General features: G+C 40.7%; 1 protein-coding gene across 1 annotated transcript in view; it reads right to left on the bottom strand.

Moving 5' to 3' along the window:
* ablim2 (actin binding LIM protein family, member 2) overlaps window positions 1–26,435 on the bottom strand; it is a 333,460-nt gene that overhangs the window by 125,471 nt on the left and 181,554 nt on the right. Inside the window, exons 8-11 of the mRNA XM_048533104.2 lie at window positions 22,425–22,483; window positions 16,198–16,275; window positions 7,248–7,394; window positions 3,004–3,036 (exon numbers count right to left, since the gene is read on the bottom strand). Coding sequence (XP_048389061.1) covers window positions 3,004–3,036; window positions 7,248–7,394; window positions 16,198–16,275; window positions 22,425–22,483 — 317 coding nt within the window. The remainder of the gene's footprint in view (window positions 1–3,003; window positions 3,037–7,247; window positions 7,395–16,197; window positions 16,276–22,424; window positions 22,484–26,435) is intronic.

Below are 26,435 nucleotides of genomic sequence, written 5' to 3'. Positions count from 1 at the left end.
TTGTAGTGACACAATACAATATTTTTCACTGTATTTTCTAACAAAATACACGTGACAATAAATAAATCAAATAAATAAATTAATTAGATCCAGCAAATAACTGGGAGTTGAAATGGGCAAGTTTACAAACTTGGCTCTTAGGGCTCTTGTTTCCCAGCTCGGGGCCAGCAGACCTCGGTTGAAGTCCCACCTGCTCTAAAGGCCTGTCATAACATGTCCGAGCAGGCTGTTTAGTAGTATCTGCTAATCCTGACATTTGGTGCATACAAAAAAAATCCACATTGATTTGCACCAGCAAATCAATTAACTGGATTGATAATGAACCTCACTGTGACTATTAGAACTATATTATTATTTAATCCAATTGCTACTTATGCATGCCCAGTAGCAATGACTTGTAAATAGTTAGCATAATTTTGCTTTTAAATTCAGTACAATAACAAGAAAATAACAAAGTTAAATAGCATTGTATCAAATCTGCCACAAGGTTCTCAAAGTATCTCATTTACAATGAATTTGAAATGCAATGATAATTATGTAGGTAAGATTCACAAATGGAACAAATATAAATAAACTGTGCCAGAGATAATAGGAACTGCAGATGCTGGAGAATCTGAGATAACAATGTGTGGAGCTGGATGAACACAGCAGGCCAAGCAGCATCAGAGGAGCAGGAAAGCTGATGTTTCAGGTCTGGACCCTTCTCTGAAGGTCTAGGCCCAAAACGTTAGCTTTCCTGCTCCTCTGATGCTGCTTGGCCTGCTGTGTCCATCCAGCTCTACACCTTGTCGTCTTAAATGAATTGTGCAATGTCTGATATATAAATCTATGTCACCATGCAATAGAAGGAGTCCAATTAATGAGTCTAATGATTTACAGCAACCTTACATAAATCCCTCTATAAATTACAGCAAAAGCTAGGAATGCTAAAGCTTAAATATTGCTAAAAGGGCATGAAGTCAAAACGTTTTGTCTTGTCTCTCTTAGCAGATCTAAAACCAAATTTAGAAAGGGAATGTAAATACATACAGCATGAGAAAAAGGCACTCATAGGTTGTAATATGATTAATATGGAGACACAACAGGAACTATTGACTGTCAATGTTAGTTAGCTCATTAAACTCAGACCAGGCAGAAAGGCTCCAATTGGTCAGGTGGCCATGGACAATGCATCAGGAACTCGCAGCTTCAAAAGCCCTATCCTCAATGAATAAGGAAAAGTGTCTGGACAAATTCTTTTTGCCCAAAAGCTGGGACTTAGAATTTGTTAAGTTATTATATTGGGGTTATTAGTATAGTACCAGCTTCCAATAGATGCTATGGGTAGTTAATCAAAATTCAAATCTTCATTAGTGTTTCACAAAACAAATATGATAACGTCATCCAGTTTTGCCCTTCTATATTTAAATACATATATGCATGGAATGTATTTAGACATCTTCCAATTCATGCTCTTGACATTTTTCAAACACTACAATATGATATTGCTCAAGAAATGCATTTGTGTAACCAAAAATGGACAAATGCTGTTCTGTGTACTGAAACTTTGAACATTTAGTAAATGTGCACTTTAAGCACATTCAAGCAAGTTGTAATGTCAAAGAAAATAAATAGAGCACAAAAGTATTGAACAATTACCATTGTAAAAGCAATTTATTTGCTGCCCTAGTTTCCAACTGACCCAATTCAAGGATATGCCTTTATTTTCGAAGGGAAGTACTTTACATCTTGGAATGTATCCTTTTGTACTCATAGAAGCCGTGTCAAAAGTTCACCTGATTAGCTTGGTGCCTCATCCTGTATAATCCTTCAGTACTGGAGTCAAAATTATTTATTGAATCAGGCCAACAACAGCACTCAAGACAAGACAGTCGGACCGAGTTTCTTTTTCCCCACTGGGAATAGTCTTTGTTGCAAGGGAATTTGAAAGTATGACCACCACAGCACAATTGCATTATATTGTGCTGTGACATTCAGTGACTCATTACATTTTCTTTTTAAACAAATTCAAATTATGACAAGTTCCAGAGGAAATAATCCTCTGTGCATAACTCTTGTGCATTATTATGTTTCTAGAGGCCTTTGAGATATATTTTCATTTTCATCATTCACATAAAACTCCAATGAAGCATATCACCTAAAAAAATTGTAAAACATTACTAATTTATTTCTGTTGGTATCCTTCCATTTCTGATAATGCCCTCCTATTTTCTATTCTTTGATAAGAAAATCTCAAATCCAATACCAAATGGCTTTACAAGAATGAAAGAGCTGTGAAATGATTTTTGTTTTCTTCTTGCTTGATAAAACTCAACACAAATATTTTCAAGGGCATTCAGTGACATTTATATCTGATTAATTTAAAGCATCACTCCTTCTTAGGTTGCCGGTAATTGTGATAAATAATTTATTGAAAAGTACAAGTGCACATTATATATTTAACATATTTTGAGTTAACCTAATGAAGTTCAATAACTAATCCAGAAGTTTGAAAGCATTTCATTATTTCCTTTAATTCTCATGTCTGAACCAAATAAGTAGACTAAGAATTTGAAAATGGTGATGTTGGATGTTGTTGTTCCTCCTAATGTTGATAAGTAGGTTTGGGACAGACTTTTCTCTGTTCTAAGAGGCCAGTCAGGTGCTATGTAGGACCGCCTACAACCTTTTCTGTCAGGCAGAAGATACAGGAGCCTGAACACATGCACAAGCAGGTTCAGGAACAGCTTCTTTCTGGCTGTTATGAGACTGTTGAATGTACTCTAGCATCAAGGTAATCTGTATGCCTGTAAGTCTCTTTGATCTGTACATCTATTGCTTGCTGTGATTTGCCTGTACTGCTCATAGATAAAGCTTTTCACTGTATTTTGGTACATGTGACAATAGAATCAATCACATCAGAATCACTCACAGACTCAAGACCTAGGCTTTACTTTTCCAAGAAAGTGTTTTTCAATTTTCTGATAACAAAAAAGATACAAAAAGAAAGAATCTAATGTTTACCTCAGTTGACGTTGAGTAAAGCAGTCGATGTGACTAGAAAAAGAAATACATTTTGTTAGTTCTTAGAACAATTCTTAGATTAAAATAAATAAACAGAATAGCTGCAATAATAGAGCAATAATACTATACGGTGCAACAATTTGAATTTTGTTACTCCAAAAACAAATTGTAGAATACAAAGTAAATGAAAGAATTCTGGTAAAAAGTGCTATAAATCATAACTAGAGACCCACAAGAAAAAGGAACTTAGTTGAAACAAAGCTGAATGATTAAATGAAGTTGTATAGACTTTGAAAGGAATACTACAAGAAAGCCTTGAGTATTTAAATCCACTATATTTTAAAAATAACTATATTAGCCTCGGAATTGCTGTTCAATTTACTTTAGGACATCATATTCCCAAATGTTTTGAAGAATAACCAAGATGAATCAAATAGTCTCCCTAAATTATAAATATTACTGTGATCTTCTACAAGAAAGGCTTGGCAGAAGGAATCCGGGAAAACACAAAGGCATTTTACACTTACGTGAGGAATAAGAGAATGATCAAAGAAAGAGTAGGGCCGATCAGGGATAGCATAGGGAACTTGTGTGTGGAGCCTGAGGAGGTAGGGGAAGCCCTAAATGAGTTTTTTGCTTCTGTCTTTACGAAAGAAACGAACTTTGTAGTGAATGAAACCTTTGAAGAGCAGGTGTGCATGCTGGAATGGATAGAGATGGAGGAAGCTGATGTGCTGAAAATTTTGTCAAACATTAAGATTGACAAGTCGCCAGGCCCGGACCAGATTTGTCCTCGGCTGCTTTGGGAAGCGAGAAATGCAATTGCTTCGCCACTTGCGAAGATCTTTGCATCCTCGCTCTCCACTGGAGTCGTACCTGAGGACTGGAGAGAGGCAAATGTAATTCCTCTCTTCAAGAAAGGAAATAGGGAAATCCCCGGCAATTATAGACCGGTAAGTCTCACGTCTGTAGTCTGCAAGGTGTTAGAAAGGATTCTGAGGGATAAGATTTATGACCATCTGGAAGAGCATGGCTTGATCAAATACAGTCAACACGGCTTTGTGAGGGGTAGGTCATGCCTTACAAACCTTATCGAGTTTTTTGAGGATGTGACTAGAAAAGTTGATGAGGGTCGAGCTGTGGATGTGGTGTATATGGACTTCAGTAAGGCATTTGATAAGGTTCCCCATGGTAGGCTCATTCAGAAGGTCAGGAGGAATGGGATACAGGGGAACTTAGCTGCTTGGATACAGAATTGGCTGGCCAACAGAAGACAGCGAGTGGTAGTAGAAGGAAAATATTCTGCCTGGAAGTCAGTGGTGAGTGGGGTTCCACAGGGCTCTGTCCTTGGGCCTCTACTGTTTGTAATTTTTATTAATGATTTGGACGAGGGGATTGAAGGATGGGTCAGCAAGTTTGCAGACGACACAAAGGTCGGAGGTGTCGTTGACAGTGTAGAGGGCTGTTGTAGGCTGCAGCGGGACATTGTCAGGATGCAGAGATGGGCTGAGAGGTGGCAGATGGAGTTCAACCTGGATAAATGCGAGGTGATGCATTTTGGAAGGTCGAATTTGAAAGCTGAGTACAGGATTAAGGATAGGATTCTTGGCAGCGTGGAGGAACAGAGGGATCTTGGTGTGCAGATACATAGATCCCTTAAAATGGCCACCCAAGTGGACAGGGTTGTTAAGAAAGCATATGGTGTTTTGGCTTTCATTAACAGGGGGATTGAGTTTAAGAGTCGTGAGATCTTGTTGCAGCTCTATAAAACTTTGGTTAGACCGCACTTGGAATACTGCGTCCAGTTCTGGGCGCCCTATTATAGGAAAGATGTGGATGCTTTGGAGAGGGTTCAGAGGAGGTTTACCAGGATGCTGCCTGGACTGGAGGGCTTATCTTATGAAGAGAGGTTGACTGAGCTCGGTCTCTTTTCATTGGAGAAAAGGAGGAGGAGAGGGGATCTAATTGAGGTATACAAGATAATGAGAGGCATAGATAGAGTTGATAGCCAGAGACTATTTCCCAGGGCAGAAATGGCTAGCACGAGGGGTCATAGTTTTAAGCTGGTTGGTGGAAAGTATCGAGGGGATGTCAGAGGCAGGTTCTTTACGCAGAGAGTTGTGAGAGCATGGAATGCGTTGCCAGCAGCAGTTGTGGAAGCAAGGTCATTGGGGTCATTTAAGAGACTGCTGGACATGTATACGGTCACAGAAATTTGAGGGTGCATACATGAGGATCAATGGTCGGCACAACATTGTGGGCTGAAGGGCCTGTTCTGTGCTGTACTGTTCTATGTTCTATGTTCTAAGTTGAAATACTGAAGCATGGTGTTCTGTCACCTATCTTGCAGCAGTCACTACTGATCCCTGCTTGACATAGTAGCATAGAATGGTAACAGCTCTAGCCAGGTAGTGAATATTATGGCTCTAATATTAATGCAGGAGTGGATGATAGAGTTAGGTACCAGCGGAAAACTGGAAATCCACCTAATCCTGAGCCATCAGAAATCCAGTCAGTTAGTATTAGATGCTCCTGTTTGTCTCCCTTGGATTCCAGCATCTGCAATTTTTTTTGTCTCTAGCATTAAATACAATTCAGATTTCAAAGCACTCTGTGAGTCTAATTTAAATGCTTCCAGCATTCTGTTGCTTGAGCATGGCACTTGGGCACATCACACTACCAAATATTGCACAAATGGTAGATGTAATTGTGGTGGTTGTGACCTGGCTTTATTTAGTTTTATTATTTCCCAAACTTTCCCCACTCATTCTGGAAGTAGGATTTTAAAACTCTCGAATACAACTGTGTCTCAGCATCAGAATTCCAAAAACCTCCTTCTGGGTTACATGTTGCTAATGAAAATGTTCTTCACGTAAACATTAGACACAAAAAAGTGTCACTTAACAGTTGCAAGATTTTAAAAGATAAATGTTCTTTTGTTACTAACAGGTGAGATTTCAGAAGAGTCACCAGACTCGTCAGGTTCTTTAAAAATATCCTACTTGAACTTAAAAAAGGCTACTGGAGATTCCGCACTTGTCAAATATCCAAAATATTATCTAAAATAAGAATTAAAAGAGAACACAGCTTTGACTTTGCTATTTATGTGCATACATATCATTTTCAAAAGTTGTTTGCCACTTTTGGTAAAATTCAAATTTGTATACCCCTTAACTTAAATTTTACACCTGACTATATCCTTAGCTTTACGTTCCTAAGTATAGCAGGTGTATAAATATGCATGAACACACCAGAGATCTATGTAGAATTTTGCACTGTTTCTTTAAAACATCCTGTTGATCTTTCTTTGAAATAGAAAAGTTCCTCTTAAAAACTGAATCATTTCTGTTTTCATGCAATTTCATTTTTGAAATTGTTCTTTTCATGGAGAAAAATGATGGCCCACTGCATACAGATACATATCACAATTAACACATCTTATCACACCAAGTATATGAATACTTGGAAGCCACAGGGAAAGCAGAAATGAGTAGTTGCTGAATGCCTGCACTGATTTCAGTTGATGTCAGAGTGGAGAAACACAAAAAGTAGCTTTAAATCTAAGCATTGGTTTGTGCAATATTTGTACAAATACTAATCACCTAATCAGCAAACAAGAAAAACAAACTGTACTTGGTGAAATGGCAGGCTAAAAAAGTAATAATTCAGGAAGTATACAATACAAAATTGACTTTACATAATGAGCACTAGGGTAGAACAAAGAGACTCTTTGGCCTGGATTTTTCTCTGGACAGATAATGAAAAGCAATGTCATGGCAACTTTAGCCACACAATCTGGCTCACTTTATATACCAGCTGGTCAACTTGCAGCGCAAACATTCAATTAATTATTGTTCAGAATTTGATCAGAAATAACCCACATATAAATTTGCAACCAATTTTAAAAAGTATGGTTTAATATGCCAATCCCCACCGAATTCCTTTGAGAGGAGTGCAGCTGGTTCTTTAAGAAAAGACAGTGAACTAAAGGTGAATTTATCCTAATCCGCATTGACATATTTTAAAACATCCTAACAGACAGTTACCTCTGCTCTCCCTGATAATTTTAGTTTGCTCATTCTGTGCTAGTTCATCAAGACAATTGCTTTATTAAAGGATCAGAATGATCATGAATTATTCTTCAAAATAAGTGCAACAAAACTGTCCAGTATAAAAATCCAAACCTCATCTTTTAAATTATTTCAAATTAAAGAACTCTTGAGGACCGCTGAGTTGTTCAGTACCTCCCCAAGTCTATGCCTATCAATAGTGGAGTAATTGATATACGGTGTATAGGAGATCATATCAGGACGATCAATATTGTAAATGGCCTTAACTTTAGGCAGAGCAGCCAAATCCTTGTAGTCAAGAATCTCATCATCTAGCTTGGCCTAAGAAAGGAAGAAAAAAGGATGCAAAAGATAACGATCAGGGATTGAAGAAAACAGAGGAACAAACGTAGACAGATAACTTTCAAATATCAGAGCATTAATATATCCTTAAGGAAAGCTTAGTGTATACTTGAAAAAAAATAGTGATTGAATAGTGATAGCGACTTTTAAGTATATATATTGCATAAATAATTATTTGGCTGTAAATATCATGGCCATGAATTTTATTCGAGCTGCTCCTGCTCCATTGTTACAAATTTGTCCAGTGGACGCTTTGTTTATGCAGGTAGACAAGTTGTCATAGCACTTTTGAAAAAGTTATGGCGATGGAAGAGGAAAGCTCCAAGTAAATTTGTGTATCATGCCTCTAATTAATCTTTTCATGTTTAAGTATTGCCACATAGTTACAGGATTCCATTTCTTACAAAGGAGTGGCACATCCAGTTTAAGTATCACAAACATTCCACTTCAATTCTATACTAAGACTATACTCTATACTATGGTAATACTAAGTTTCCAGAATCTAAATTCACACAAAGACTTTGTGAGGTATCCTGGTAACACCATGATGTTAATTCTGTTAAACATTTTTAAGAACAAATAATTCTGTTATTTAGCAATGTATTAGCCAATTTCAAATGCTCAGCAGAATTTCTGCCTAAGTACAGATGTCCAGTAGGAAATAGGTGAAAATTTCTGCAGGAACTCCTTGATCTCAAACAAGGCATTGATTCGTTTAAAAAAGGGTTAATACTGCAACAAAATAGCTGGAAGATAGATTTTAAATAATTATGTATACTTATAATTATGTATACTATGGCTTTTTATTCCAGTATCACAATGTAATTTCAGAGTTTATACATTTTCAAGTCAAAATGGCTATTAAGCTCAACTAAAATTATTTTCTACAAGTAATTAGGTTCACACTTTGTTCAGAAACTCACATAGCTGTGTTTCTCTGTTTTAACCAGACAATAACAATTTTACAGGGGAGGCAGAACCACATGATACTAGCTGCAATACTAATCCTCACTGATAGACAAACAAATTCCTCCCCCTTTTCTTACAATTGAATTAAATGTCTTCTTGAAGGTGTAGGCATAGATCTGGTCAGGAGTCATTATTGGATTGCTGCTCTTTTTTCCAAATTAACTCTGGTGTACTTCTTGCTGAGTCTTCCAACTCTTCAGAAATGGAGGGTTTGAGCTGTAGGGAGAGGCTGGATAGTCTGGGGCTTCCTTCCCACGAGCCTCAGAGGCTGAGAGATGACTTTATAGAGGTTTATAAAGTCATGAGACGGATGGATAGGGCGAATAGCCAAGATCCGTTTCGGAGGGTGGGGAGTCCAAAACTTGAGGGCACAAGTTTAAGGTTAAAGGAGAGAGATTTAAAAAGGGTCTGAGAGGGAACTTTTTCATGCAGAGGATGGTGCGTGTATGGAACAAGCTACCAGAGGAAGTGGTGGAGGCAGATACAATTACAACATTTAAAAGATATTTGGATGGGTATACAAATAGGAGGGGTTTAAAGGGGTAAGGGCCAAATGCTGGCAAATACGACTACGTCAGATTGGGACGTCTGGTCAGCAAGAACAAGTCGGACTGAAGGATCTGTTTCCAAGCTATATGACTTTATGACTCCCAATGTGGAGTAGAACATCTTTCGGAGTTCCATCAGACTGCAGTAGACATGAGGACACAAAGCCTTGCATCCTTTTTACGGCCCTGTCTGCAAATAGCTTAATGCCTAAATGGGTGAATCAGTAGAATAGTAGGCAGGTAAGTGAACAGGGTGAGTGAAGTTAGTGAGCAATGGTCTGGTGATGGGTGGGTAGAGTGGCAGGTGGGCAAGACAGTGGGTGGGTAAGTGGTTTGGCAAGTGGTTGAAGTGGATGAACAGATAGGTGGATTGGGGAAGGAGTTGGATTGGGTGGGGAGAGGTAGTCAGGTGGCTGGGGTTAATGTGGTCAAAAGAGGTTGTTGAGTTAGGTCGGTGGGGACTGGCATTTGGAACATTCAGAGACCAAATCAAATTGGGGAATTACAGGTCGCCACATCAAGACTTCCACTGAGTATCGACACACATCTTGGGTCATGCGTCCGCTCTCCAATGATCCAAATACAGGAAGATCCAGGCCGAGGCACCTTTCACAAGGTCAGCATTTCAGATTAATTTGTAACCTTGTAAGGTTAGATTTTCAAGACACTTGAATAGCATACTATTGAAAGGGCTAGTATGATCATGTCATTAATTACATCTGTGTTTAAATGTATGACTAGAAATTCAATTCTTCCAATTGACAGGGTGTGGAATAAAATCTCATACTCAAAGCAGTGAAGGAAGCACGCGAATTTTCTGCTGGGCAGCATTGTAGCTCAGTGGTTAGCATCAGGGAACTGGGTTTGATTCCGCTCTTGGATGACTGTCTGTGTGCAGTTTGCACAATCTCCTAGTGTCTGTGTGGGTTTCCTCCAAGTGCTCCAGTTTCCTTCCACAGTCTGAAGATGTGCAGGCTAGGTGGGTTAGCCATGAGAAATGCAGGTTTACAGAGATAGGTTAGGGGGATGGGTCTGGGTGGGATGCGCTTCAGACACTTGATTGGTGTGGATCCAGTGGGTCAAATGGCCTGTTTCCACACTGTAGGGATTCTACGGTCTGCTCCCTTTCAAGACTGTAGTCTGCACACAGCACCAAACACACTGCTAAATGGTTACATGTTCAACAGGAAGCCCAAATTTGTGTGAGACAAGCAGCAATCATGGCTAATCCTCATTATTTAAAGCCAGTGAACAGCTTTTAATGGTAAACATGTACAGGCTGCCGCAATTCATTTAATTACCTGGAGAATACTTTAGGAGCAGGAATAAGCCCCAGGAACACAACAGTAAGCCAAAAGGGCTCCTAGATTCTCCAATGCAGCAGACGTCTCTAAGATGGAACTTGAAAGGGTAGTTGTGGGGAGGCCCCCCAGACTTTACGACATCTGTGGGAGCAGGTAGCCGTGGACATCAATGCTATGAGTGAGGCCCTAAGGACCTGGGTCCAGTATCTAAAGATGTTCATTGCCACGTGCATGTGAAAAGACAGTGAATGCTATCTACAAAAAAACTACACCACTAACATCATGCAGTGCCCGATGAACCACACATCCATTATTCACCCACTGATAATCACGACCAATCAGAACTGATACCTAATATGGATGAAGCAATGATAGCAACCTCATTCTGACAATGAGCAGTTTACATGCACTGGCAGCAATTTAGCTATGGGAGGCGCATCACCCAAACACGTTGAAACAGAGTCAATGACTCGCTTGATAATAAAATGTGAGGCTGGATGAACACAGCAGGCCAAGCAGCATCTCAGGAGCACAAAAGCTGATGTTTCGGGCCTAGACCCTTCATCAGAGAGGGGGATGGGGGGAGGGAACTGGAATAAATAGGGAGAGAGGGGGAGGCGGACCGAAGATGGAGAGTAAAGAAGATAGGTGGAGAGAGTGTAGGTGGGGAGGTAGGGAGGGGATAGGTCAGTCCAGGGAAGACGGACAGGTCAAGGAGGTGGGATGAGGTTAGTAGGTAGATGGGGGTGCGGCTGGGGTGGGAGGAAGGGATGGGTGAGAGGAAGAACCGGTTAGGGAGGCAGAGACAGGTTGGACTGGTTTTGGGATGCAGTGGGTGGGGGGGAAGAGCTGGGCTGGTTGTGTGGTGCAGTGGGGGGAGGGGACGAACTGGGCTGGTTTAGGGATGCAGTAGGAGAAGGGGAGATTTTGAAACTGGTGAAGTCCACATTGATACCATATGGCTGCAGGGTTCCCAGGCGGAATATGAGTTGCTGTTCCTGCAACCTTCGGGTGGCATCATTGTGGCACTGCAGGAGGCCCATGATGGACATGTCATCAAGAGAATGGGAGGGGGAGTGGAAATGGTTTGCGACTGGGAGGTGCAGTTGTTTGTTGCGGACTGAGCGGAGGTGTTCTGCAAAGCGGTCCCCAAGCCTCCGCTTGGTTTCCCCAATGTAGAGGAAGCCGCACCGGGTACAGTGGATGCAGTCCGCAACAAACAACTGCACCTCCCAGTCGCAAACCATTTCCACTCCCCCTCCCATTCTCTTGATGACATGTCCATCATGGGCCTCCTGCAGTGCCACAATGATGCCACCCGAAGGTTGCAGGAACAGCAACTCATATTCCGCCTGGGAACCCTGCAGCCATATGGTATCAATGTGGACTTCACCAGTTTCAAAATCTCCCCTTCTCCTACTGCATCCCTAAACCAGCCCAGTTCGTCCCCTCCGCCCACTGCACCACACAACCAGCCCAGCTCTTCCCCCCCACCCACTGCATCCCAAAACCAGTCCAACCTGTCTCTGCCTCCCTAACCGGTTCTTCCTCTCACCCATCCCTTCCTCCCACCCCAGCCGCACCCCCATCTACCTACTAACCTCATCCCACCTCCTTGACCTGTCCGTCTTCCCTGGACTGACCTATCCCCTCCCTACCTCCCCACCTACACTCTCTCCACCTATCTTCTTTACTCTCCATCTTCGGTCCGCCTCCCCCTCTCTCCCTATTTATTCCAGTTCCCTCCCCCCATCCCCCTCTCTGATGAAGGGTCTAGGCCCGAAACGTCAGCTTTTGTGCTCCTGAGATGCTGCTTGGCCTGCTGTGTTCATCCAGCCTCACATTTTATTATCTTGGAATTCTCCAGCATCTGCAGTTCCCATTATCTCTCAATGACTCGCTTGCTTCTGTTTTGAATGTCAAAGAGGAGAAAGCTGCAACCTGCTGGCAGCAAACATGAATGACCACTCCTTCTTGACCTCTTCGCAGGAGATGGTGGCAAGTTAATTGCTGCAGTGTTGCTAAAATCATCCAGGATGATGGGATGTTCCTGTCTGAACCACCATCTGAAATCTCACAATGTGACATGAAAGAAAAGCTATAAGTTGTGCAGCATGTACCTCTTGCTTTCACTACCACCTTAATCCCTCAAAAGTACTCTACCCTCACACCAACAATCCCCTTCTGCAAGTATCATTTCAGAGTCTCAAGAACTGCTCCCTCACTAATCAGTTACGCCTGAGGATGAAGGACTAGAAGAACGATGAATTTCCAGTTACAAACCCCCTTACATGACATGACACTTACAGCAACGAGCTCCCATTCTGGTATTTCATGTTCATTAGGGTATAGTATAGAGGCAGGGTCTGCATAAGGTGAGCCACGAGGCATGAATGGGCTGCAGTCAGGACAGGGGGAAAGGAGAGCTGTGAGGCTGCAGGTCTGAGGTGCCCTATTCCTATGCGTGAGATGGACGAGTGCTCCCAAAGGGAGGGGGGGGGGGGGGCCTAGCTGCCGCAACATTGCAATATGAATTGTCACTGTTCTCCAAAGATTAACGCTGAAGTGGTGATCTGTAATATTCCAAGTTAGTCTAAAATGGCTGCGCTGATGTGTCAAAGCTGGCATTTGATGTCAACTTTTGTAGACAGGGTTTATGTAGGTGGTTCATACCGATGGACCCTGCCCTGAGATGTTGGGCACTGCTGGCTAACACAGAGGCCTAGAGCAGTAAGCAGTGAGCTGGCTGTGCCAGGTATCGACTCTGACTTACATATTGGGAATTGTCGCTACCTAATTTCATTCCATTATAGTGGGTGAGTGGGGAATTGCATTTAAATGAGGCGCAATTAGTGACTAATGAGATGTAAATGCATGAAAACATACCTTGCGCTGCTCGTTAGTCTTATGCATTCTTGTCTTGCTGTTCAAACTTCGGATGAAAAAAATCAGACACTTTTTTTGACACTGAGGATCTTATTTTTCCAATCTCACCATTACCCATGTCATTCAGAGGCCTGCAAAACTCTTCCCATTGGATCCACTGCACCTAGCTTCAGTGGAGGAAGAAAGTGCTTCCTGAAAACTCTCAGTATGTATGGCCTCCTGCTGACATCTCTCTTCCTCCTGCCCATGCAAGGGACCTGTCTTTTTGGCTGTTTTTGTTCCATTTATCTGGGATAACCTATACTCCCTCTGACTCAGACAAAAATGGCATGCCCGCAGGCCTTTCAAAAGTACAGACCACTTTCAGCACTATTCCCTTTAGATGCAAAGAATATTTCCTCCAATAAACACACAATTTTCCTCAATTCCTCCAATAACACAAAACTCCCACCAATTCTGCAACAGTGAGTAACAATTCATCCGCAAAGCGCAGCACGGTGGCTCAGTGGTTAGCACTGATGCCTCAGAGCCAGGATCCTGGGTTCTATTCCACCTTCAGGTGGCTGTCTGTGTGGAGTCTGCACATTCTCCCTGTGTCTGCATGGGTTCCCTCTGGGTGCTTTAGTTTCTTCCCAAAGTCAAAAGATGTGCAGGTCAGGTGGATTTACCATGCTAAATTGCCCATAATGTGCAGGCTAGGTGGATTAGCCATAGGACTGTTAACCGATACAGGGATAGCATAGAGGGTGCTATGCTTTTCACATGGTTGATGGGCTGAATGGCCTGCTTCCATACTGTAGAGGTTTTATAAGGAGTTAGATGACAATGCTTTTAAAGAGCACCAGCTGGCGGGGAAGCAGTAAGAGGTGGGTCATAGAACTTGAAAACAGACCCTTCCGTCCAACTACTCCACGCTGACCATGTTCCCAAACTAAACTACTCCCATCTCCCTGCGTGTGCCCCATATCCCTCCAAACCCTTCTTCTTCATGTCTTTTAAACATTGTAACTGTACCTGCATCCATCACTTCTTCTGGTAGCTCATTCTACACACGAACCATGTGTAAAATGATTGCCCCTCATGTCCTTTTTTTAATCCTTCTCCTCTCACCTTAAAAATATGTCCCTTAGTTTCTCCAGCTTGGGGTAAAGACTTTTGCTATTCACCTTATCTATGCCCCTTATGATTTTAAAAACTTCTGTAAGATCACCTCTCAACCTCCAATGCTCCAGTGAAAAAAGTCCCAGCCTATATAGCCTATTTTTATAACTCAAACCCTCCATTCCTGGCAATGTCCTGGTAAATCTCTTCTGAACCCTCTCCAGTTAATAATATCCTTCCTATAACAGGGTGATCAGAACTACACACACTACTCCAGAAGAGGCCTCACCAACATCCCTGTACAACCTGAACATGACGTCCCAACTCCTAAACTCAATGCACTGAGCAGTGAAGGCAAGTGTGCTAAATGCCTTCTTAACCAACCTGCCTACCTGTGATGAAAATTTCAAAGAATTGTGTACCTGAACCATTAGGTCTCTCTGTTCTACAACACTACCCAGAACCCTGTTAATTGTATAAATCCTGCCCTTGTTCATTTTACCAAAGTGCACTACCTTTATCCAAACTAAACTCCATCTGCCAGTCCTTAGCTCATTGATCCAGTGGTCAAGATCTCATTGTAATCTTAGATAACCTCCTTTACTGTCCACTATACTGCCAAATTTTAGCGTCATCTGCAAACTTACTAACCATGCCTCCTATTTCTCATCCAAATCATTTATAGAAATCACAAACAAAAGTGGACAGGTACTGATTCCTGTGGAAAACTGCAGGCCATAGTCCTCCAGTCCAAAAAAATCCCTCTACCATTACACTTTGTCCCCTACTGTAAAACCGACTTTGTATCAACGGTAAGCTCCACCTAACTGGTCTACTATATTTCTGCTAAGAGACCTGCTTTTTCCTCCCTAACTTCCCACAACAAACTTGATCAGGTCCCTTGCGCAGCTGAACACATGCAGACATATTCAGTCCTGCCTATACAAGATAGATAAAGTCCAAAATGACAGGTTGGATGTCAAATCAATGTTACAAGATGATCATGGCTATCATGATTTTAAATTGCTCTATTCTGCCTTTTTTGGTGCATGCATCAGATGTTCATAATAGCATCCTTCATAACATGGCAATCTGTGCTGGAAATCATTGAGAGCAGCACCCTCACCTCTGCGTTTCCCCAATCACCTCATACCAAATCCAGCTGCAGTCTGCAAATGAATGGTGTGTGATAAACTTCAAACAAGAAGGCTCAACAAACTCATTATGGACCACTAAGCATTTCTTACTGATTCAGAAACATGTAGGTAATAGTCAAGATAATATTTATAAAATTAATATACTGCTTCAGAGTGATGACTTAAATTTCTGACAAAAATATTTTGAAAGGTTGACTTGAAAACATACAAGCACTGAGGTCAGGTCATATGATACAGGTATAATTATCTAAAATCTGCCTCCATTGATAAGATTTTCTGGAAACATTAAGCAAACAAATATTCCTGTTAGCTTCATTTTATTATTTGCTTAAGAAATGAATTTACTCAAAAAAGTAGTGTTTGACACTTTGATGTTTTATTTTCTTGATTTTAGGAACCATCGTCCTTTGCAACCGCAACTCAGTTCAAGATAGGTAGCCAGGCTTGCACACACCTTTAATCACACAATCTGTCATGATCTTTGTGTTGCCCAATAGGAAGTGTGTTTGATCCACACATACAAGGCTGCATTATCTCATGCAATGTTTAAATATCTAGCAAATCTAAGACTGACAGCATTCCACATGCGGTAAAGCACAGCACTCACAACAAAGAAAGACACGGATTTGATATGTGGGATTTCCTTATTTAGAAACAGTTATTTCTGTCCTGTAAGTATGTTGCTTTACTTATTCTGTCATTTCTTACATGTAAAAACTTTCAAAATATTCATTCATATTTGAAAATATCTACCCAGGTTATGGCATTACTGGAGATGAATATCTGACATCCAAAGAAAACTGTGGAATAAACTCACATATATTAACCGGCTCGGGGACCCTGAGGCACTGGAGGCTGGAGGAGATGTGATGCTCTCAGAAGAAGTACGAGTGACCTAGAGGCAAAGTAACAATATTTTATAGATATCAAAAATTAGAACCTGAACATGGAAAATGCAAACGCAAAATGTAATGCTTTAATTTTCATACGAAGTAGTCACTTCCTGACTTCATTAGTATTCAAGCTCACATTCTGATTCTGATAAACCTTAATGATTCAGGATCTTTGGTTGTTCTGTCATCATACAAATCTCAAGCCTTAATTAATTCATTTTTTGCTTACTGCAAAAATCACACAATGTCTTATTGGTGAAGCAGGTATATCATAAATCATATTTCTTGCCTCTTTTTCTGCATAAAACATAGATTTAAAATGAGTGATTTAATTAAATTTTAAAACTATCAAGATGTACTGTGGAGAAAAGAAAAAGTACTTCAGTTCATTATACTTCAGTTCATTGGAAAACTGACAAAGGTAGCTAGGAGGATGAATTCAGAGTGTATTCAGAACAGTTATCTGGAGCAATACGTTGCGCATCCAATCAGGCTATTTTGGATCTGGTAATGTGCAATGAAGCAGATTTAATAAATGATCTCATTGTAAAAGATCATGGAGGGACTATAACATGGCAAAATTTAGCATTCAGTTTGAGAGGGAGTGATTTGGTTTAGAGACAACTATGCTAAACTTAAATAAGGCTGTTTACACAGGACAAGAGCAGAGTTGGCTGCACTGCACTGCAAAGGAATTTAGCAGAAAAGATGAGCGAGGAACATTGGCAGATGTTCAAGCAGGTAGTTCATGACAAAGGTATATCCCAATGAGGAAGAAGGATTCTAAGAAGGGGATAAATCAACTATGGTCAACCAAGGAAGTTAAGGGTAGTTTGAAATTGGAAGAGAAATATATAATGTGGCGAAGGTTATTGGTAAACTAGAGGATTGGTAAGTTATAAACGCCAAAAACTGGTTAAAAAAGGGAGAAATAGATACATATAAATACAAATATAAATATAGAAAGTAAGTGCTTCTTTAAATATATATAAAGGAAAAGAAAGGCCAACATGACTATAGCCCTCTTAGATTCATGTAGTATGGAAACAGACCCTTCAGTCCATGCTGAACATAATCCCAAAGTCAACGAGTCCCACCTGCCTGCTCCTGGTCCACATTCCTCCACAACTTTCCTATTCTCGTATTTATGCAAATGTATGTTAAAGATTGTAATTATGTCTTCTCAGAGAATGAGTGAAATAATAATGGGGAAACGAGCAATGGCAGAGGAGTTTAATAAATACTTTGCATCAGTCTTCATGGCAATGGATAGCAACAGCATCCCAAAAATATTAAATAATCAAGGGGCACAATAACTATCACCGGAGAAAATGTACTTCAGAAACTAATGAGGTAGAAAGCTGATAAGTCTCTTGGTCCTGGTAGGTTTTGGAAAAGTCCCAAAGGATTGCAACCCTGCCAATGTAGCACTCTTATTATAAAAGTGGGGGATTGTTGGCAGGGGGAGGTGGGAGGGTTGACAAAAAAAAGTAATCATATGTCAAATGACTCAACATCTGTCATCGAGACATTTCTAGGTTCTATTAAAAAGAAGCTGTAATAGAAGACGGCTTAGAAACATGTAACAAAATCAAGCAGACTTAGCATGGCCCGATGAAGGAGAATCACGCCAGACAAATTTATTACAGTTCTTTGAAGAGGTAACAAGTAGGATAGATAAAGGACAGGCAGTCAGTACATTTCAAATTTCAGAGGATGTTTGATAAAGTACCACAGGTTAAGCTACTTAATTATGTAAGAGTTCATGGTGTTGGGGGTAGTAGATTAGCATGGACAGAGGATTGGCTAACTAACAGAAGATAGCAAAATGGGGATAAGGACGGCATTTTCAGGATAGCAATCTGTGTGCCACAGGGATCAGTTCTGGAGTTACAGTTATTTACAATATATATATTAATAGCCCAGATGAGAAAGTAAATGTACTATAAACCAGGTTTTGCAGAAATTGCAAAAAGTAGGTGGCAAGCAAAGTGGTAACGATGACACAGAGTCTGCAGAGGGCAAAAAACTTTGCAGATGGAATATAATGTCGGAAAATCTGAAGTTATGAATTTTGGCAGAAGGGTAGAGGAATAGAATATTATTGAAATGGAGAAAGACCAAAAAAAGCAACAGAACAGATGGACAAACATTAAAATTCAGGTTTAGTGGGTAATACGGAAGGCAAATGGAACAGTGGCTTTTGTTTTAGATTAGATTCCCTACAGTGTGGAAACAGGCCCTTCAGCCCAACAAGTCCACACTGCCCCTTGAAGCATCCCACCCAGACCCATCCCCCTATAACCCACACACCCCTGAACACTATCGGCAATTTAGCATGGCCGATCCACCTTGCCTGCACATCTTTGGACTGTGGGAGGAAACTGGAGCACCCAGAGGAAACCCACGGAGACACGGGGAGAATGTGCAAACTCCACACCAGACAGTTGCCTGAGGCTGGAATCGAACCTGGGTCCCTGGCGCTGAGACTGCAGTGCTAACCACTGAGGCACTGTGCTGCCCCTTTTCAAAGGGAATGGCATAAAAAGTAGGGAGATTTTGCAAAAATACAATACAAGTCACCAGTCAGACTACAACTGGAATACTGTGAATAATTCTGGTTATCTCTAGATGTTGAAAAGTTGTTTTCCCCTTCTAGAAGATTCTAGGACTAAAGGGCATAATCTCTGAATAAGAGGCCAAACATTTAAATCAGAGATAAGGAGAATTTATTTTTTTTCTCAGAGGTTAGTGAATCTTTGGAATTCTTTACCACATAGGGCTGTTGAGGCTCAGATAATAAGTAAATTTAAGACTGTAACAGACAGATTTAAAATCAGTAAGGGAATCAAGGATTATGGAGATAAGGCATGAAAGTGGAGTTCAGGATTATTAGATCAGCCATAATCTGACAAAACAGCAAAGCAAACCTGATGGACCCTATTTTCTTTATCTTTATATCTGTATTTATTTATACCTTACAGTCTTATAATTTTGGTCCCCTTATCTAAACAAAGATATACTGACATTGCAGCTGGTCCAGGGAAGGCTCACTAGGTTGATTCCAGGTATAAAGTGATTTTCTTATGAGGAGAGGTTGGGTGGATTGGTCTTGTACTCTTTGGTGTTTAGAATAATGCAAGGAGACATCATTGAAACATGTAAGGCCATTAAGGGCCTGACAGTGTAGCTACGGTGAGGTGTTTTCTCCCTTGTGGGAGAGTCTAGGAGCAGAGGGAATAATCAGAGAGTGAGGGATCATACATTTTAAAGCAGTGATTAGGAGGATTTTGTTTTTAACCAGGATGCTGCCTGGACTGGAGGGCAGGTGTTATGAGGAAAGGTTGAGGGAGCTAGGACTTTTTTTCATTGGAGCGAAGGATGAGACGTGACTTGATAGAGGTTTACAAGATGACAAGAGGCATAGACAAAATGGATAGTCAGAGACCTTTTCCCAGGGTGGAAATGACTACTATAAGGGGGCATAATTTTAAGGTTATTGGAGAAAGGTATAGGGGAGATGTCAGTGGCAGGTTCTTCATACAGAGAGCGGTGGACATGTGGAATGTGCTGTCAGCAGTGGTAGTGGAGTCAGATACTTGAGAGACTTTTAAGCGATTCTTAGAAAGGGACATGGAGGATAATAAAATGTAGGGTATGCAGGGTAGGTTGATCTTAGCAGGATAATAGGTCGGCACAACATTGTGGGCTGAAGGGCCTATACTGTGCTGTACTGTTCTATGTTCTATGATAATCAATCTGTGGAATTGTTTAGTGCCTATTGTGGATTGTTAAGTATATTCAAGATTGAGACAGATTTTTAATCAGGAAGGAAATCAAGGGTTATCCCGAGATAAGGCAGGAAAGTGACGTTGAGAATTATCAAATCAGCCACAATCTCATTGAATAATGGAGCACACTCGATGGGCCCAATGGCCTATTTTTGTTGCTATATCCATGGTCTTACTTTTAGTACAATGAAAAACAAATTCTGTTATCCTCTTTCACTGCTTCAAATATTTATTCTTTTCTTGCCATAAACAATACGATCAGTATCAAGCGCTCAGTGCAGCAAAGTACTTTATACCCTTGAGAAACTTCACATGTAAGAAATTTCTCCTAATCTGCCTCCTTGCTCTCATAATGGTCATTTTAAACTGATACCTACACTTTAGATAAATAAAATAGCTGTTCTCTATTTTCTTTTGCCATACTCTTTCTTCATACTTCCATGTTTCAGAAAATTTATTTAATTCATTTTAACTTTTTCTGGCAAGGGAGGCTGTGCGACTTCCGTAGGCCAGAAACTGGTTAGTCCCAAATCAGAATGATGCCAACAGTGCAGGGTCAATGGACTGAGTTTATCATGAAGGTCCCACCTTCTCAATCTTCCCATTGCCTGGTGTGTGGTAACCTTCAGGTTAAACTTACGACTAGTTATCTCTCTAATGAGACAGCAGCCTTATGGTCCTCTGGGACTATGACAACTTTACATTTACCAATCCCCAAGTTAGTTATTTGCATCTGCCAATTTATTGTTGTCTTTTTTGTTCATTCATTTATGGAATGAGGGTAGCACTGGCTAGGTGAGCGCTTATTACCCATCTCTAATTAGCCAGAGGGCACTTAAGAGTTAACCACATTGCTGCGGATCTAGAGTCATATGTAGGCCAGACCAGGCAAGGATGGTAGTTTTCCTCCCTAAAGGAAATCAATGAACCAGATGGGTTTTTGCCCTGACAATAAACAGTAGGTTCATGGTCATCAGTAGACTCTTAATTCCAGATTTTTTAAATTGAATTCAAATTCTTTGTTTTGGAGTCAAGTTAGGTAAAGGGGAAGTTCAACGAGATCTGGGTGTTCTTGTACATCAGTCAATGAAAGCAAGCATGCAGGTACAGTAGGCAGTGAAGAAAGCTAATGGCATGCTGGCCTTCATAACAAGAGGAATTGAGTATAGGAGCAAAGAGGTCCTTCTGCAGCTGTACGGGGCCCTGGTGAGACCGTACCTGGAGTATTGTGTGCAGTTTTGGTCTCCAAATTTGAGGAAGGACATTCTGGCTATTGAGGGAGTGCAGTGTAGGTTCACGAGGTCAATTCCCGGAATAGCGGGACTATCATATGTTGAAAGATTGGAGTGACTGGGCTTGTATACGCTTGAGTTTAGGAGGATAAGAGGGGATCTTTATGAGACATATAAGATTATTAAGGGATTGGACAATCTGGAGGCAGGAAGTATGTTTCCGTTGATGGGGGAGTCCTGAACCAGAGGACACAGTTTAAAAATAAGAGCAAGGCCATTTAGAACAGAGTTGAGGAGAAATTTCTTCACCCAGAGAGTGGTGGATATATGGAATGCTCTGCCCCAGAAGGCAGTGGAGGCCAAGTCTCTGGATAGTTTCAAGAAAGAGATAGATAGAGCTCTTAAAGATAGTGGAATCAAGGGTTATGGGGATAAGGCAGGAACAGGATACTGATTGTGGATGATCAGCCACGATCATAATGAACGGTGATGTTGGCTCGAAGGGCCGAATGGCCTACTCCTGCACCTATTGTCTATTGTCTATTGTTTTACCATGGCGGGATTTGATCATGGGTCACCAGAACATTACCTGGATTAACAGTCCAGCAACAATACCACTAGGACTGTTGCCTCTCCTCCTTACTTTCAACATTCCATGTAACCACTTACAAGTCACATTGTTATTTATGGAATACTTTTTCTTCAATGTTTATTAATTGTTAGGTATGTGCAAGGTTTGTGATGCATTCATGTGTCACTCGTTTTCCTTCTACTCTAAATTATATTCAAAAAACACTGCTCAGTAGGAGTGTCACTGGAAAGTTTAAAAACAATTAATAAAGTGTTGTAGAAATATTAATTGTTTAAATTGAAAAAAAAACTGCAATTAACCAATGCAATAGATCAGTGTATCTATAGACCATAGTACAAAACTTATTTTGTAAGACAAATCAATCTTAGACATTGCAAAGCATTAAAATCATCAATAAGAAGTTTCCATCAGAAATAATAAAGACCAATAAGTTTTTGAGCTTCACCACAAATAGTAGAGAATACTGAATATTCACAACTTAGGTTTTTAACTCATATCAGTTATTAACTGATTTTACAATGCTACTTTTTCCTTACCTTCTGCTTTTCTTCTGCCCTGGCAGCCTGTTTACAGACTGGATGCCAAATTAAAGTACCTGAACCAAATTAGAAACAAAATAATTGAAAATGTTAGTAATTCTCCACTTTCTGTAAATAAAGTCAATAGTTTTGTTAATTATACTTAAATTCGCACTTTTATTGCACTTTTTTTTAAACCAGTTTCCTTAATTGTGTTCCATAAAGGCCAAGATGTAATTAAGAGATTTGGGTATCTGGGAGAATCATCAATAGTGTTATTACAGCAAATTAACATTATGTATGCGTTTATGAAATATATGCCAGGAGGAATTTTGTTTGCCATTTTGATAGATCTAAAGGGAGATGAGCAATTCCAAATGGGAGGATTACAACGTATGAGCAGTAGTCCTTTTTTGGGGACTCTGATTGTGCTGTTCAGCATTTAGCGGGAAATAGAAACAAGCAAAACAAATTCCAAGACAGCAGAACTAAAATATTACTTAATCACTGAAATATATTTTGAGCTATAGGAAATCTATGTCAGGAGATATCTCTACAAAAGAGCCTGAAAATTTGAGCTCATCGAACTCTTAAAAATCGGAGCTAAATCTTTCATTTTTTCAAAGATATCAAGCCATTCTTAGAAATGGACAGCCGTACAGAGGTTCAGTAGTAGGAAGGATAAACCTCTCCCCACCATATTCCCACTGTCTATGTGCATAGTACAGGGGTGGTGTATGGTGGATGGGCTGCAAGCAAAAATGGGTGCTCCAGAATCTGATCCACTTGGCCTTAAACCTAAACTCCTAGTTCTTTGATGTATCAGTGTAAGGCAGGAGTAAGACAGAGCCAAGACAGCAGTTAGTGCTGCCAAAATTGGAGAAGGTTAGCTTTGCCCAATATTCCATAAAATTGGCAGAATAGGTAGTATCAAACAGCAACAAGTTTAATGGTCTCAGTCAGCAAAGATAAGTCTTTTCACAAGAACAAAGAGGTTGACAGCTGACTAAGAGGGAAGGACACAGATACTCCTAACAAAATAATCAAGCTTTGTCCTTGGGTAGAACATGAACCATTCTCCCTGTCCCAGAAACAAAGACACTTCCCAGCACCCATGTGGTATCTTATATCTTTGTGACGTATGCTAGCACATCAAAGTCTCACTTGATATTTGGCCTTTCTTACACAACTTCTGACTACATGACCTTTACAATGACTTAGAATTTATGGCACATTCACTACAACCAGTTTATTCAGAATTTTTTATTCCTTTTCCCATTGTAAAGGAAGTTCTTCTTTATTTTTATTTTTAAAATTGTGAGGCAAAATGAAAAAGAACTAGTTAAAAACCAGCAATTGGTGAATAGGCTAAAAGAGTGATGTGGGAAAGAGGAATTCCTTTTCATGGGGCACTGGCATCAGTATTGGAACTGGAGGAATCTGTACCGTTGGGACGGTCTCCACCTCAATTGAGCTGGGACCAATATTCTAGCAAAAAGGGTAAATTGGCTGGTCAACAGGATTTCAAACTGGAAAGTGAGGGGGTAGGGAATGGTGAAACTTGCCCCAAAGGGAAATAAAGTGGCAGGATAATATCTGTAGTTGTGGATTCAACTAGGTGGAAAAATATGAAAGAAATGACAGGGAAGGAGAACTCAGAAGAGGTTACTAAAGTCTTCCGGAACAGACGCAAATAGAACAGAGTGTTTGGAAAGGGCTAGCAATCAAACACAGGAAAAATGAATGAAAATGAGAAGAGAGAGGGTTAATACAGGACTGAAGGTGTTATATCTGAATGCATGCAGTATAAGGAATAAGGTAAATGAGCTTGTGGTGCAGATAGAAACTGGCATATATGACATGGTAGGCATCATGGAGACGTGGTTGCAAGGAGATCAGGATTGTTAAGTGAATTTCCATTCATGTATGTCCTACCGAAAAGATAGGCAGGTGGGCCAAGGGCGTGGAGTTGCCTTATTAGTGAAAAATGAGGCAGGGTCAGATGGTGGAGATTCTGCGTGGGTAGAACTGAGGAACTTCTAAGGTCAAAAAAAAACATGGTTGGAGTTGTGTACAGGCAAGATACACCAGGTGATATAAATGGTGTGTTAGAATGGCAAAGTCACAGTGATCATGGGGAATTTCAATATGCAGGCAGACTGGGAAAATCATGTTGGTCGTGGATTACAAGAAAAGGAGTTTGTGGAATGTCTACAGGATGGCTTTTTGGAGCAGCTTGTGGTGGAGCCCACAAAGGAACAGGCAATACTGGATTTAGTGTTGTGCAATGAGGCACGCTTAATAGAAGAGCTTAAGGTAAAGGAACCCTTAGGAGGCAGTGGTCAAATGATGATAGAATCTACTTTGAAATTTGAGAGGGAGAAGTTAGAATCAGAGGTAACGGTATTACAGCTGAATAAAAGTCGCTACAGAGTTATGAGGGAGGATCTGGGCAGAATTTACTGGAAGACGAGCTTAGCAGGAAAGACAGTGGAACGGCAATGGCAGGAGTTTCTGAGTGTAATTCAGGAGACGCAGCCAAAAATTCATCCATAGGAAAAGGAAGCATGGTACAGGGAGGATGAGGCAACCATGACTGACTAAGGAAGTCAGGGATAGCATAAAAGCAAAAGAGAAAGCATATAATGTGGTGAAGGGCAGTGGAAAACCAAAGGACTGGGAAGCTTACAAAGATCAACAGAGGGCAACAAAAAAAGAATTAAAGAGAGAAAAGATCAAATATGAGGGTAAGCTAACCAGTAATATAAATGAAAACTGTAAGAGTTTCTTTAGATATATAAAGGGCAAAAGAGAGGCAAAAGTGGACATTGGACCACTGGAAAATGACGCTGGAGAGACAGTAGTGGGGAACAAGGAAATAGCTGAGGAATTGAATAATTTATTGACGTCAGTCTTCACGGGGAAGACATGAGTAATATCCCAAAAATGCAAGAGAGTCAGAGGCAGAACTGAGTATGGTGGCCATCACCAAGGAAAAGGTGCTAGTAAAACTGATTGACCTGAAGGTGGATAAATCACATGGACCAGATGGACTACACCCCAGAGATCTAAAGGAGATAGCTGAAGAGATAGTAGAAGCCTTAGTGGTGATCTTTCAGGAATCGCTAGAGTCAGGGAGGGTCCCAGCGAACTGGAAAATCACCGACGTGACACTCCTCTTTACAAAGGGAGTAAGGCAAAAGACGGATAATTACAGGCCAATTAGCCTAACCTCAATCGTGGGTAAGATTTTGGAGTCTACCGTAAGGGATGAGATTTCTCAATATTTGGAAGTCTATGGTAAAACAGAGCTAAGTCAACATAGTTTCATTAAGGGGACGTCATGCCTGACAAATCTGCTAGAACTCTTTGAGCAAGTAAGGAGCAGGGTAGACCAAGGAGCCAATGGATGTTATCTACCTGGGCTTCAAGAAGCCCTCTGACAAGGTGCTGCACAAGAAGCTGTTGAGCAAGATTAGGGCCCATGGAGTTAGAGGCAAGGTGCTAGCATGGATAGAAGATTGGCTGTGTGGCAGAAAGCAGAGAGTGGGGATAAAAGACTGTTTCTCAGGATGGCAGCCGGTGACGAGCAGTGTTCCACAAGGGTCAGTGTTGGGAACACAGCTTTTCAGTTTATACATTAATGATCTAAATGAAGGAACTTTGGGTATTCTGGCTAAGTTTGCATACAATCCAAAGACAGGTGGAGGGACAGGTAGCATTGAGGAGGTGGGGAGGCTGCAGAAGGATTTGGACAGGTTAGGAGAGTGGGCAAAGAAGTGGCAGATGGAGTCCAACATGGGAAAGTGGGAGGTTATGCACTTTGGTAAGAATAATAAAAGCATGGACTATTTTCTAAATGGGGAGACAATTCAGAAGTATGAAGTACAAAGAGATTTGGGAGTTCTGGTCCAGGATTCTCAAGATAAACTTGCAGGTTGAGTCAGTAGTCAGGAAGGCAAATACAAAATTGGCATTTATTTTGAGAGGACTTGAATATAAAAGCAGGGATGTACTCCTGAGGCTTTA

Source organism: Stegostoma tigrinum, chromosome 1, assembly GCF_030684315.1.
Source record: "Stegostoma tigrinum isolate sSteTig4 chromosome 1, sSteTig4.hap1, whole genome shotgun sequence".
Taxonomy (NCBI): Eukaryota; Metazoa; Chordata; class Chondrichthyes; order Orectolobiformes; family Stegostomatidae; genus Stegostoma; species Stegostoma tigrinum.
The sequence above is the reverse complement of the archived record's forward strand: the minus strand, read 5'-3'. Positions and strand labels throughout refer to the sequence as shown.